The sequence below is a fragment of the Thalassophryne amazonica genome, chromosome 8, assembly GCF_902500255.1.
Source record: "Thalassophryne amazonica chromosome 8, fThaAma1.1, whole genome shotgun sequence".
Taxonomy (NCBI): domain Eukaryota; kingdom Metazoa; phylum Chordata; class Actinopteri; order Batrachoidiformes; family Batrachoididae; genus Thalassophryne; species Thalassophryne amazonica.
This window is the reverse complement of record NC_047110.1, coordinates 113,363,853-113,376,157: the sequence shown is the minus strand read 5'-3', so window position 1 is coordinate 113,376,157 and position 12,305 is coordinate 113,363,853. Positions and strand designations below refer to the sequence as shown.

The following is a 12,305-nucleotide window of genomic DNA, read 5'->3' as shown; positions in this document are numbered from 1 at the left end:
GATTTCTTTCTCCTGCTTTGGTCCATATTTACAGTCTGATTCATGGATTTGTCTCATGTTCAAAAGAATCAAGTTATTATTGAAAGATGAAAGAACACAGTGTGGGGAAGAAAAATACACTTTGATCTTCTTTAAAATGTGAGCTTTTAGAGGTGTGAGAGACAAAGAAATAGACTTAAATGTCTCCCAAGAGGTGAGTTTGGCTCCTGAGTTGAGTCTGAACTAACGGTGTGAAGGTTCCCTCAGGACAGCAGAGCACGTTGTTTCCAGACAGCCTGGAATGAAGAGGAGGAACAGTACGGCCTGGCTCAGGATGAAACCGCTTCTCGTCACAGACGCTTTGATTTTAAACACTTCATTCAAACATTGATTTTCTCCAGAAGCATTATAATACAAAAGAGATGCATGTGTGTGTGCATGCATGTGTGTGTGTGCTTTAAAACATGTTTTAAGAGTTTTATTCTAACTGGTAGCTTTTTTTTGTGTTTGTTTTTTATTTTGAGCTCTTTTTATTTGTAATTCATTTTTGATTGATTAAGTTTGACAAACAGGGTTCTCTCTTAATCATGTTAAAAGTTCTCTCTTAATCATGTTAAATTTAAAACATCATTTCCTTTGTGGGCTGTGTGTGTGTGTGTGTGTGTGCGCATATATATATATATATATATATATATATAAAATTTGAATTTATATATATGGGCAAAGAGGTTCCCGGGAATGAAAAGAAACAAAGAATGAGCTCATAATTAATAAGTGAGCATTAAATATTTCACTGGCTAATTTCATACCAGAGAGTGCACTTTTTTCTTTTTTTAATAGCTTTTAAGCACTATGCCCTGTAGTTACCAAGGTTTATGTTTCCCTTGGTGAAGGTTTGCACTCTGTGTTATAGTTTATTTACAGCCTAAATTGACCACTTTGATGTGCTGGTTCCAACAGTGTGTTTATTGAGGCTGGCTGCAGAAGGGAGCAGGTTCTCATAGAAGCCCATGTTAACTTGTCCAGTTTTTGAGCAGAAATAAATATGTACCAACCAAAAAATAAAAAACGTGGAGGCAAAATGATTTTAAGTCAAAGTGTCTGAGGCTGTTTGTGGAAATAAGTTCAGAAGTTGGCAGATTAAAATAACAGGCTTTTAATTTGAGACCTCAATGACACAAATAGACAGAAATCTGAACGGCGGGATTTTAAATATGTATGTAGCATTTCTGAGGGAGCTGTTTTTGTACATTCAGAGAAAGGTGAGGACACAGCAAACAGTCACATACACATTTTCCAGTAAAATGAAACTTCGAGTTTCCCATGAAAACTCGCGCTGAACAATGGATGTTAGATTCAGATTCAATTTATTATTATACCCTTGGGTAAATTTGGTTTACAGTGAGTGAGTCATCTTGTTTTGTAAACACGCAGAGCAAGTTTTCACAGTTTTTGGCCTTGGAGAAGAGACGGTGAGTTTTATTAGTGCAGCTGCAAAGCTGTAACGTTACATAAAGACAATGAATAGAGTTTAGAACGCAAACAGCATCATTACATCATCACCCGGTTTTAAATAATTACATCATAAAAATTTCAAAAATATAAAACATCAATACAAAATAAGCAGTCATGATTGATGAGATGATGTTGATAGTCGTTTCAGGTTGTTGGGAGAAAGGAATCAGGAGCAGTGGCCAGTTGCGTGTTTGCACGTGGAACTTTCTGCGACCTTGACGGCAGTGTGTGTTGTTAGCTGAACTTGGAAAGGGCCTATCCATCAACGATCATAAGCTTCTTTCATACGAGACCTGCACACAGAAAAAACTTGTGAAAGTTTGAGGCATTAAGATTATGATCAACAAACACAGTGTCTTCCCCTGTCAACACCCTGGGATGGAGCCACCGATTCTGAAAGAGCCGGTGTTACACTCCTGCCTTATAAATGTCTGTTTGTCCGTCACTGTGCAACTGCCCCCTCCCACATCTAAAAACATACTGGCCAAACAAACAGAAAACATCAAAATTGTCCAGGTCCCCCTTATTAAATAAAACAAAAGTGTATATTGTGGGGTGGGCATTGTTGGAGCAGATTTTCCCTTTTCTCTCTCTTTTTTTTTTTTTTTTTTGTTGTTAACTCCTGCAGTTGGGGGGGGGGGGGGGGGCTCCATGTATTTCCCAGCCAAAAGATGTGCACACGGTAGAACTTAAAAACCTTTATTTTAATACAAATGATCATTTACTTTGCCTTCAAAACTTGTGTCTCTGCCATGTTCCACTGCGGGTGTAAGTGTGGTTTTGTGTGTGTGTGTGTGTGTGTGTGTGTGTGTGTGTGTGTGTGTGTGTGTGTGTGTGTGTGTGTGTGTGTGTCTGATTCATTGTTTGCCGAGCTGGCCGTCTGTTGTGCTCAGTCCACTCGGGTGTCCTGGCTCTGTTGGGGTGGACCCCGTCCTCCACCACGTCTGCCTCGCCCACGAGAGAAGCCTCCACGACCACGTTGTGCTCTGGACGGCATTATGGGCACTTCAGTGGCCCATTGGTCATGTCATGCCAATAATAACTAATAAAGGCACAGCAGATGGGAAACCATGAAAAGGGGAAACATACGGGTTCAACGCCCTGACCTGGGCCAATCCCTGACAGTACCCTCCCCCCACGCGACTGTCACTGGATGGCCGCAACAAAAGAAACCGACACTGGGAGGGCGGCGGGAGAAACACCAAGGAGGTGGGCAGAGAGGGACTCGGGTGACAACCAGGAGGACCACATGGCAGGAAACCCCACGGATGACTGACAACTCGACCAAAAACGTGCCAGGGAACAAATGGGAGGAAAACAGGGTGACAAGCATGTGCGGGAGGTCGGCCACATGGTGTAACCTGGTGCATCGGAGGGTTAGAAATCCGGCATGCAGCCAGGTCAGAAGGGCAACCAGGAGTCTTAGGAGGGCGCACAACCAAAACAGGGGACCGACTCAGGGAGCCACTGGAGCCAGAGGAATGTACAGAAACACACGTGGAACCCTGAAGGCAGAGTACCAGGTACTTCAAGGAGGGGATTACAAAACGGAGGTGCCAAAGCAACTGATAAAACAACCAAATGCACAACATTCTATCAACCCAATGAAATGGGAACATATAACTACTCACCACGCCCCAATCCCGGAAGACAGTCTCCTCTAAGGAGCCATGAAACCAGTTAACTATGGTAGAAGGACGGGGTTTTATTGATTTAACTAGGGAGCTAAGGAGATCACAAAAAGTGGGGTGACATGAGGCACCGAGGTGTTTAAGCCCAAAATACAAAGAACTGAACACCCCAATCCATCCATAGCGGTACAGGAACCTGAACTCAACAGTTTTTGTACAGCAAAGCAAAAGGTTATTGAATGTATTGTAGCACACATTGAAGACGAGCGGCCATGTAGCATAAACAGGTCTGATCCACAACCCCAAAACCTTCAGCATCCCATCACATGATTCGGCCCCCAGCCCATGAAATGAGATCCCACCAAGAAAAGGGATCTGCTCCATTAAGGAGTGCAATAGGTGGAGAATCCGCCATGGTACCATGTCAAAGCAGGTAAGCCAGTCTTGGGGCCAGTATGAGGGTTCTACTACCGAAAGCGTGCCATTAATACCCCTTAAACGACAGTTAAGTCCAGAGGAAGACCTGAAGGATGAAAAGACTCTGTAGCTCATCAATAAGCACACAGAAATCATTAGTAACATAAGATACTTGTAAGAAATACTTCTCACATACAGATGTAGTGCTGTTAACAGATTCCCTACATTTTCACAAGAAAAGCTACTCAAGATCATACATGGCGCCTTTAACAGGTCTTTCACAGCCACCCAGGCAAGGAGGTGGATTTGCATAATCCAGGAAAAAATGGTAAAGTTATTTACTGACTCATTAACACAGTCTTCTGAGGTTGCATGAAGGATGGACACTAGAGCTGGCTGCCGAAGTTCTGGAACTGCTGCTCTGTCTGTGCCGGGACCCCCCTCTGGAGACGCCTCTGGTGTATCTCCCACAGGGCAGGTAGAGGAGGAGCTGACGAATGCCAATGAGGGAATTGATCCAGATGATTTGTACAGCGTAGTGAGCGTGGCTTGAAGTGAGAGCTTCAAGGAAGGCTGAGAAAGCAGCTCTGATGACGTCATCGTTGTCTGCGCTGAAGCGAAACCGGCGACTGTGCTCGTCGTCATGGTACTCACAGACACTTTGGTCGGTGGTCCTGAAGAGAACTGTGCTGTCTGGATGAGCGGTGAGGGACTAACTGCCGACTCGACAGGCGCCATTGCAGAGACACCGAGCTCGCGTGCTGCTTTTTGCGGCAGTGACATGGGCCTTCCTGATGGCTTGACGGTTGATACAGGAACTGGACACAGAATCAATGGTTCCGGAGAACCTGCCACCGTCAAGGGTTCAGGCAAAGTTGGAGCTTCGGGCTGTCGGGGCGCAGAGCTTGTCGGAGCCGGCAGCAGCTGATGTGGCCATAGCATATGTGGAGAGGGAACGGGAGGAGGGAGCGGAGATGCCGATTTCAGCGTAGCACTCATCTGTGAAGACTGACCTCCTGTCCAGGGCTGTTCTGTCGTTTCTGGAACTGTGGAGCAACGTGGAGCAGGAACTGGAGATGCTTTCCTCTTTCGAGGCGCTGGGACCGGCACTACGTTTCGCGGCTGAGGCGTGGAACCAGCGACCGGGATGCATGGTCCCACTGGATCTGGCACCGTCAATGAGGACATCACTTGTCTTCTCTGTGGTGTTGATTTTGGCGGTGCATGGAACGTGACTGGATCATTAGACTGCATGGCCGGGACTGAGGGCAGAAGGTAAGCATTTTTCTTGGGTGTTATGTCATACCAAGGTGGAGCGAGGGCGGCATCTGAGAGAGTTATGACGCGCGGCTCCTCACAACAGGTGGGCTCGGCCTGAAACAAAAAGTCCATGGGGTCCTGAATACAGGGAGGAACCCAACCCTGCTCAATCTGCGATTTAATTTTCTTAAGCTCAGGAAAATTGATTACCAGCTCAGGCTCGGCCAAAAAGATCTGATCAAGAGCTGAGAAAATGCGTTGTTGGTTCAGCCGATTGCGGCAGTCCTGATACTCAAAAAATAAGTCTTGAATTTTAAATAGTGTTGTAGCCGTGTCCTGTAACGCCTGACCTTCAGCCTCTGATGATGCGTCATCATCAATGTCCTCCCACTCGGAGTCGCTGTCAGAGAGCGGGAGGCTGGATGCCAGATGGCCTTCAGGCTGTCCGATCCAAGCTGGAAGTTTCTCAACAACAAAGAACTCATCCAGTTTTTCCAGGTCTGGGAAAAACCCATACAGCCAAGCATTGGCCTCAACAAGATCCAGGGCCTGGTTAAGATAATTAAATATTTTCTTTGGTGTGAAACAGGCTCTAAAGCAGTCAAAGCAGAATTCAATTTCAGAAAAAATGTCTCTGATTAAAGCAAGGTCGTTGGCTGTGGTGACCGAAGTGGAGTTCGCTGGGTCCATTTTCTGGCTCGTTTGTTCTGTCATGCCCGGCAGGTGCCAGGCACCCGAAGTGTTTGGACCTAAAATGCAAACTCTCGGACTACTGGATGTAGAAGTACTCATGGTCTTTAATTCAGGCTCTGGTTCGGTACACAGGTGATCAGTCGGCGAGGCAGAAGCACAAACAGGGTCAGGCAAAAACGCAGTCATGGGCAAGCAGGGTTCAAAGGCATGAGCAGACACAGACATCATGGGCAAGGCAAAAGGCGCAGTCAAAAAACACAAGGCAGGATCTGGATACACGGCAAAAACAGGACTAGACAAAGCGCTGGTGAGTGTACAAAGACAACAAACGAGCAAGGGTGTGGTGGCTGGGTGGAGACTAAATAGGACAGGAGTTAACTAGGTGCACGTGAGGAACAATCAAGAAGGAGGCATGGCTAGTGAACGAAGATACTTCATTGTGCAAGACAGTGAGGGAGGACAACTTAAGGTGGAGTGAAGAAAAGACAAAGATATGTGAACAGGTACACAGAGCGTGAGTGAAAGAAGACAAAGCAGACAGAGTTAAAGTGAGAGAAAAACATGACAGGTGCAGGATGTGAAGTGAACATAAATAACTGGGCGTGAGACAAGGACATGAAAGCAGGTGCAGGATGTGAAGTAGGAACAAGAGGTAAAAACAAAACTGAGCTACAACTGAATAAGAGTCAAACAGGAACACGGACTAGACTAAACAAGAACTGGCAACATGGACTAGAATACAAGACGGAGCAAAATACTAAAATGACATTAAACAAAAACTGACTAAAGAAAACTAGGCAGTAATACCAACCATAAGAAGAAGCAGTGAACAAACAATAACCAAAACAAATCCTGACATAACAGTACAACAAATATTATAACCAAGAAGAATGAGATAACTAAACAATGACTGAAAACTAGAACAGAGTGAAAGGCCAAAGTAAAAAGTAACAAAGAAAACAAAGTGACAAAACAGAAAATAACCATATGATGAAAATGAAATACCTATTGAATCATAAGAATAAAGTGGCAAGAAAAACATGACAGAAAATCACATGATGAAAATAATAAAGGCACAGCAGACGGGAAACTACGAAAAGGGGAAAAATAAGGGTTCAACACCCTGACCTGGCCCAATCCCTGACAGGTGAAACGTCCCACAGATAAAACAGCTGTCTGGATCTTCAGTGTCTCTGGGTCGGGGGCTGTTGTTGACCTTCAATGAAAGTTCTGTCAGCACATAGACACACTCTTTCGACGGACCTCATGAGTGCAGCACTGGACATCGCAAGGGCATTCATCATTGTCCGGTGATCATTGTCTCTCCTCTTGGTGGCTTTCCTCTCCTCTCTTGTTTCAGCATGAGGTGCATGTTTCAGGATTTCTTTCACTCGGTTGTCAGCCCATCCTCCAATCAGGGTTTGTTCAACTCCCTGAGGGACTTCTGACTTCAGGTCAGGGACCAGACAGGACTTTAGGACAGCTTCAAATGGTGTCTCTCCGTCAGCATCGTAAGCTCCGTCAGGTCTCACTGTCTGCAGTGCACTCTTTTTCCAGCCGAATGAAGAAGTCTGTTTCAGTCTCGCCAGGCCGTTGTCTGCAAGCTTGGGTCACTTGCCATGTCACTGTGGTTGGACATTTGACTTTGATGTCCTCACAGACTGCTTTGATGTGCATTTCATACTGGCTGGTGTTATCCTAGGTGACTGTCTCCGCTCTGTATAATGTTTTGTCCCGCTTGTGTTTGTGTGTGTGTGTTTCTTTTTTTTCCCATCTGACTCCTTCTTGTCAGTGTTTTTTCACAGTTTTTTAAATCACATTAATATGACCACACAGCATATGCTAAAATTGCTTTTAATATGTCCAGTTGATTTCAGCTTAAGTTCCCCATTTTGCTCAGACACTGTCAGTGTCCTACCTCAGAGTCACCTCAATGACCCCTACACTCAGAAATAAAAGCTTTTTTATTTCCTACAGCTCAGAGATAACACACCGCAGTGTAATCATCTCCTACATAACTCAGAAACCCGCAGGTGTCCTACGAAGGGACCAAATATGGCAATACAATGCCTGTTGTCAACCTGTCAATTTTAATTTCCATAACGAAAGAACAGCCTTGCTCACCAGTGCTGTGTTGTTGACACACCGCCCATGGTTCGTGGAAATGCTGCACTGATGATCGGGAACCCAAACCAGTCGGTCCCCCTTCCATGAAAGCCGCTGGGTATGAGGTAGACCCCTACCTACCACGTCTGTTTGGCCATCTGCCCGGTTTGGTCCGACAGTCAGGAGCATCCCACTTCTTGACACCAAATTGTGGAGGCACAAATGATTTTAAGTCAAAGTGTCTAAGGCTGTTTGTGGAAATAAGGTCAAGAAATTGGCAGATTAAAGTAACAGGCTTTTAATTTGAGGCCTCGAAGAAACGCAGTAGTCAAAAATCTGAACAGCAGAATTTTGAATATGTGTGTGCAGCATTTCTGAGGGAGCTGTTTTTGTATATTCAGAGAAAGGTGGGGACACAGCAAACAATCACCTACACATTTTCCAGTAAAATGAAACTTCGAGTTTCCCATGAAAACTTTCGCTGAACAATGAATGTTATCACATTCTTGGCCTTGGAGAAGAGTTTTAGGCAGGCTATGTGTACAACATTAAATGAATAATTTTAACACTACACCTGCACTATTTTTTTCTTTTTTTCCCCCAACTCCTTTTTTAAAGACATGAAGTTGTCTTAATTAGGGGGTGTGGTTGTTGTGAGTGACAGCTCATGTGTTGTTCGTCGTAGCCAGGTCTCATGGGGTCCTGCCCATGCTCCACCTCTTTGCCAATATATGGATTGGCAGTGGAACTGTTGAGAGCCACAGCATGGCTACCCATAGTTAAACAGTGCAGAACAACAAATGTGAATATTCTGTTTAATGTGCAATAAAACACATTTTAAATATGGCGATAAGGAGCTCAGTGACCCAAAATATCAATGCACCAAATTAGGTGCAAACACATTCATACAGATATGAGATATATAGCCACAAATGGTCAATAAGTTTAATTTTGAGAATTTGGCAAATCCATTTTCCACTGCGTATCCAGGACCTGGACAAGTCTCCTGAACCAGATCAGACGACAGTATCTGTTAAATGCAGTTATGACCTCTTGTTTTTATTTTTTTTTTTCCCCAGTAAACCCACTTTTGTGCACATATACTGTATGCCACATGACTGTAACGCACTGCGCTCACAGCGGCTAGGGTCTCTTCAAATAATGAAGGACAACACCAAAAATAACCTTATGTTCCAAATGAGTCCCCACAATCTGACTTCTGATGTTCATTCCTGTGCTGTTACATGTTGAATGCAGTAAATTAGATTTTTCTCTTGAGAGGGGACAGAATTTGCTATTCAGACTCATTGAAAGGATTTAAATGTTTGTCTGATTTCAGGGCCAGAGCAGGTGTTGCTGCTGGCTCGCCGGACCGACCTCAGGAGAATCTCACTGGACCTGCCGGACTTCACCGACATCGTGTTAAAGGTAACCAGATGTCAGACGCCTCAGACACAACAGTCCGGCAGTTTTTCATATTTGCAGCGCTCCTTCTTACATATTCCATTGTGACTGAAGTGGATCCATTTTTGTTATTGATGGTTTAATACGTGAATGATGTATTGTCGAGATAAGCATGTAGGTCTGAGAAATACACTGAATGTAAATAAAAAGGCCCATCTTTTCATATAAACTACTTTATTTTTATTCTTAAAGGCTCCAGAGTCCACATACGGGTTCTGATCAATCACATAATTTTATTTATTTAAATTAACAAAATTATTAATTCTACTTTTGAAGAAAAAAGAAAAAAGCAGCTGACAAAGATGATTCCCGTTGACAGTACCACTTTAGTTGTGGGAAATGCGCATTTGCACCCTGAACTCTGTATTAATTTTTTTTTCTTAATGCAGGTTGATGACATTCGACACGCCATCGCCATAGACTACGACCCGGTTGATGGTTTGGTCTACTGGACAGATGATGAGGTTCGGGCCATTCGGCGTTCCAATATCAACGGCAGCAATGCAGTGATGCTGCTAACCACAGAGATCAAGAACCCGGATGGCATCGCTGTGGACTGGGTAGCCAGAAACCTGTACTGGACTGATACCGGAACTGACCGGATCGAGGTATTTTCAAAACCTGTTTCTGTGTGTAGCCGGGCTGAGGCTTGAATTAGAAATTTTAATGTTTATGTCATGGCAGGTAACAAGGCTGAATGGGACCTCTCGCAAAATTCTCATTTCTGAAAACCTGGATGAACCCAGAGCCATCGTCCTGGACCCCGTTAACGGGTAAGTGTTTCTGTGTTCAGGGACGAGGGTGTGTCACACAAAAATAATGATGATTAAAAAAAAATTGTTGATGTTTGTGCCATTGTAGAGAGTCATCATGTAACATCCTGTGACTGAAACGATTTTGAAAATGTATAACATTAAAACCTTTGTCCGCTAGACCTGTTCAAAATGTCAAATGTTACAAAACCTTTTGGGCCACATGTTGTTCCTTGTTGTTCCACAAATAAAATAAAAGATCTGTACCAAATTTTACTGTAACCGGACATTGTTTAGGGGTCCCCCACAAAGCAACAATTTTCCCCAAACAAGCAAAGTAGTGATCCAGTAATTCCACTAATGTTCTCCTCTGGGTGATCAATCAACCTCCACTTTTTGCAAATAGAAGCCATCACATGTACCTGGAAAAGAAAAATAATGGCATCAGAGTCTTTCTCCCGTTACGGTGACGTTGTCTTGCCAGCAGAGGGCGAGGAACATGTGTCACTCTGGGGGACCTCTAAATCTTATCTGATTGAGTTCAGATTTGGTCTGAACCTATAAAACCCCAAGTGGAACAAAAACAACATGTGGCCCGAAGTGTCTCACAACTTTTAGTTTTTCACTATATAACATAAACAGCCCTAATGTCCACCTTTGAATGTGGGTCGTGGAAACACGTACATTGAGTTTTTGGACCTGGTTCTACTCGACCTGGACGAGGTCATTCTGTGCTGTTCTCTGCTGTGGTTTTTCTATTGCTTTGGCTGTGATTGTTCTGATAGTTAATCCTCTCTTAAAAATTAAAATTCACCTCAGAGACACATTTTTGTTTTTTCATTCGTGTGGACTCTGAACTTCTTCTGATTGTTGACTTAAGGGTGATTCTTAGACTACGGGCACTTATTATGTCCTTTGATCATATTGTATGAAAAACAGAAAAAGGGGAATTTTCACACTTTTATAGTTATCTTTACAATGAAAGTGTGTTAAGAAATTTGTTCTAGTAGTCTATGATGACTTTTTCACCTTTTTTCAGCATCATTATATGCAAATATTGCCGTTTTGTGCTTCTCCCACACCCAGACTTTTGATCTTCAATGATAAAAATGAATGGTAAAGAAACATTTTTTCTAATGTTTTAAAATATCTCTGAATAAAATATCAGTAAAATAATCAAAACATAATTGGGGTATTCAATGTCATACAACTGTTGTGATTTTTTTTAAACAAAATGTAGTTGTCCCACACTATTGCCGTAATTTCCACCACAACACTGTAATGTCCCTAAACAGTTTGTATGAAAGATTGTTTGGGTAGTTTCTATGGGGATAAACAGTGACATCAGAGCACATGTATATAGCGCCAAATCACAACAAACAGTTGCCCCAAGGCGCTTTATATTGTAAGGCAATGGTGTGGTGGAAATTACATTTACAAGGCCAATAGTGCCCGTAGTTAAAGAATCACCCTTAAAAAAAATCTGCGGTAGCTTCCAAGATTTTCTTTTCCCATCGTAAACCTTATTTATGTCACTTCATCACTTTTTTTTCTTGAGCGCCATATTTCTTCTCGAGCAACAGTAAAGACGTGGATTAAGCTGAGGAGACCGCGTGTCCTTTCTGTGTATGTTTCAGTTACATGTACTGGACGGACTGGGGCGAGCACCCAAAGATCGAGCGGGCCAACCTTGACGGGTCGGACCGGCTGGTTCTGCTGAACACGTCTCTGGGTTGGCCTAACGGACTGGCTGTGGACCACGCTGCAGGAAAACTGTACTGGGGAGACGCCAAAACTGACAAAATAGAGGTACGTCCAACATCAACATTTTCCTGCAGCTCCTCCTCCAGCAGCAAAGCGGAGGAGCGAGAGGAGAAACCAGAGGAGGAGCTCGTCTTAATTGTAATCCAGAGCGGAGTTACATAAGAGCTGGACACACTAAATATTTCAGGCTGTTCTGCTCATGTAAAAAAAAAAAAAAAAATTATATTCCACCCACATGTTTTTAATTTATTAAATGTTTTTGTCTGAGGAAAAGAAGGAGAACGAGGCGCTACAGGAGACATCAGACTAAAATCCAGAGCTCGGCCGGTAGTTTCATTGACTATTAATCTGCCGTTAGTTAAACAGTTAGATTAGATTAGATAGAACTTTATTCATGATTCAAGATTCAAACAACTTTATTGATCCCTAAAAGGGCAATTCATATCACACTCAATTACTGCAGACAAAAATACAGCAATTAATCCACAATTATTACTAGTTGAACGTAATAATGGCACACATCAGAATTAAACAACCACACATATACATTTAATTGTTTATGTACGCTAAACTTTGAAACAGTCCGTCATCCAAATTGAGGCAATGTGAGTGTGGATTGCAGCACCTTCATGCCGCGCAATCAACCTTAGGGGCTGGAGGTGGGAGGTTACTGCAGCCGTGCCACACGGCCTCCCTAAAAAAAAAAATCATTGAAATGGACTGT

At 43.4% G+C, this 12,305-nt stretch overlaps 1 protein-coding gene across 1 annotated transcript in view; it reads left to right on the top strand.

Moving 5' to 3' along the window:
• The window catches only part of lrp5 (low density lipoprotein receptor-related protein 5), a 191,107-nt gene that overhangs the window by 57,212 nt on the left and 121,590 nt on the right, over positions 1 to 12,305 (top strand). The window contains exons 8-11 of the mRNA XM_034177293.1: positions 8,941 to 9,029; positions 9,455 to 9,673; positions 9,750 to 9,838; positions 11,455 to 11,626. Coding sequence (XP_034033184.1) covers positions 8,941 to 9,029; positions 9,455 to 9,673; positions 9,750 to 9,838; positions 11,455 to 11,626 — 569 coding nt within the window. The remainder of the gene's footprint in view (positions 1 to 8,940; positions 9,030 to 9,454; positions 9,674 to 9,749; positions 9,839 to 11,454; positions 11,627 to 12,305) is intronic.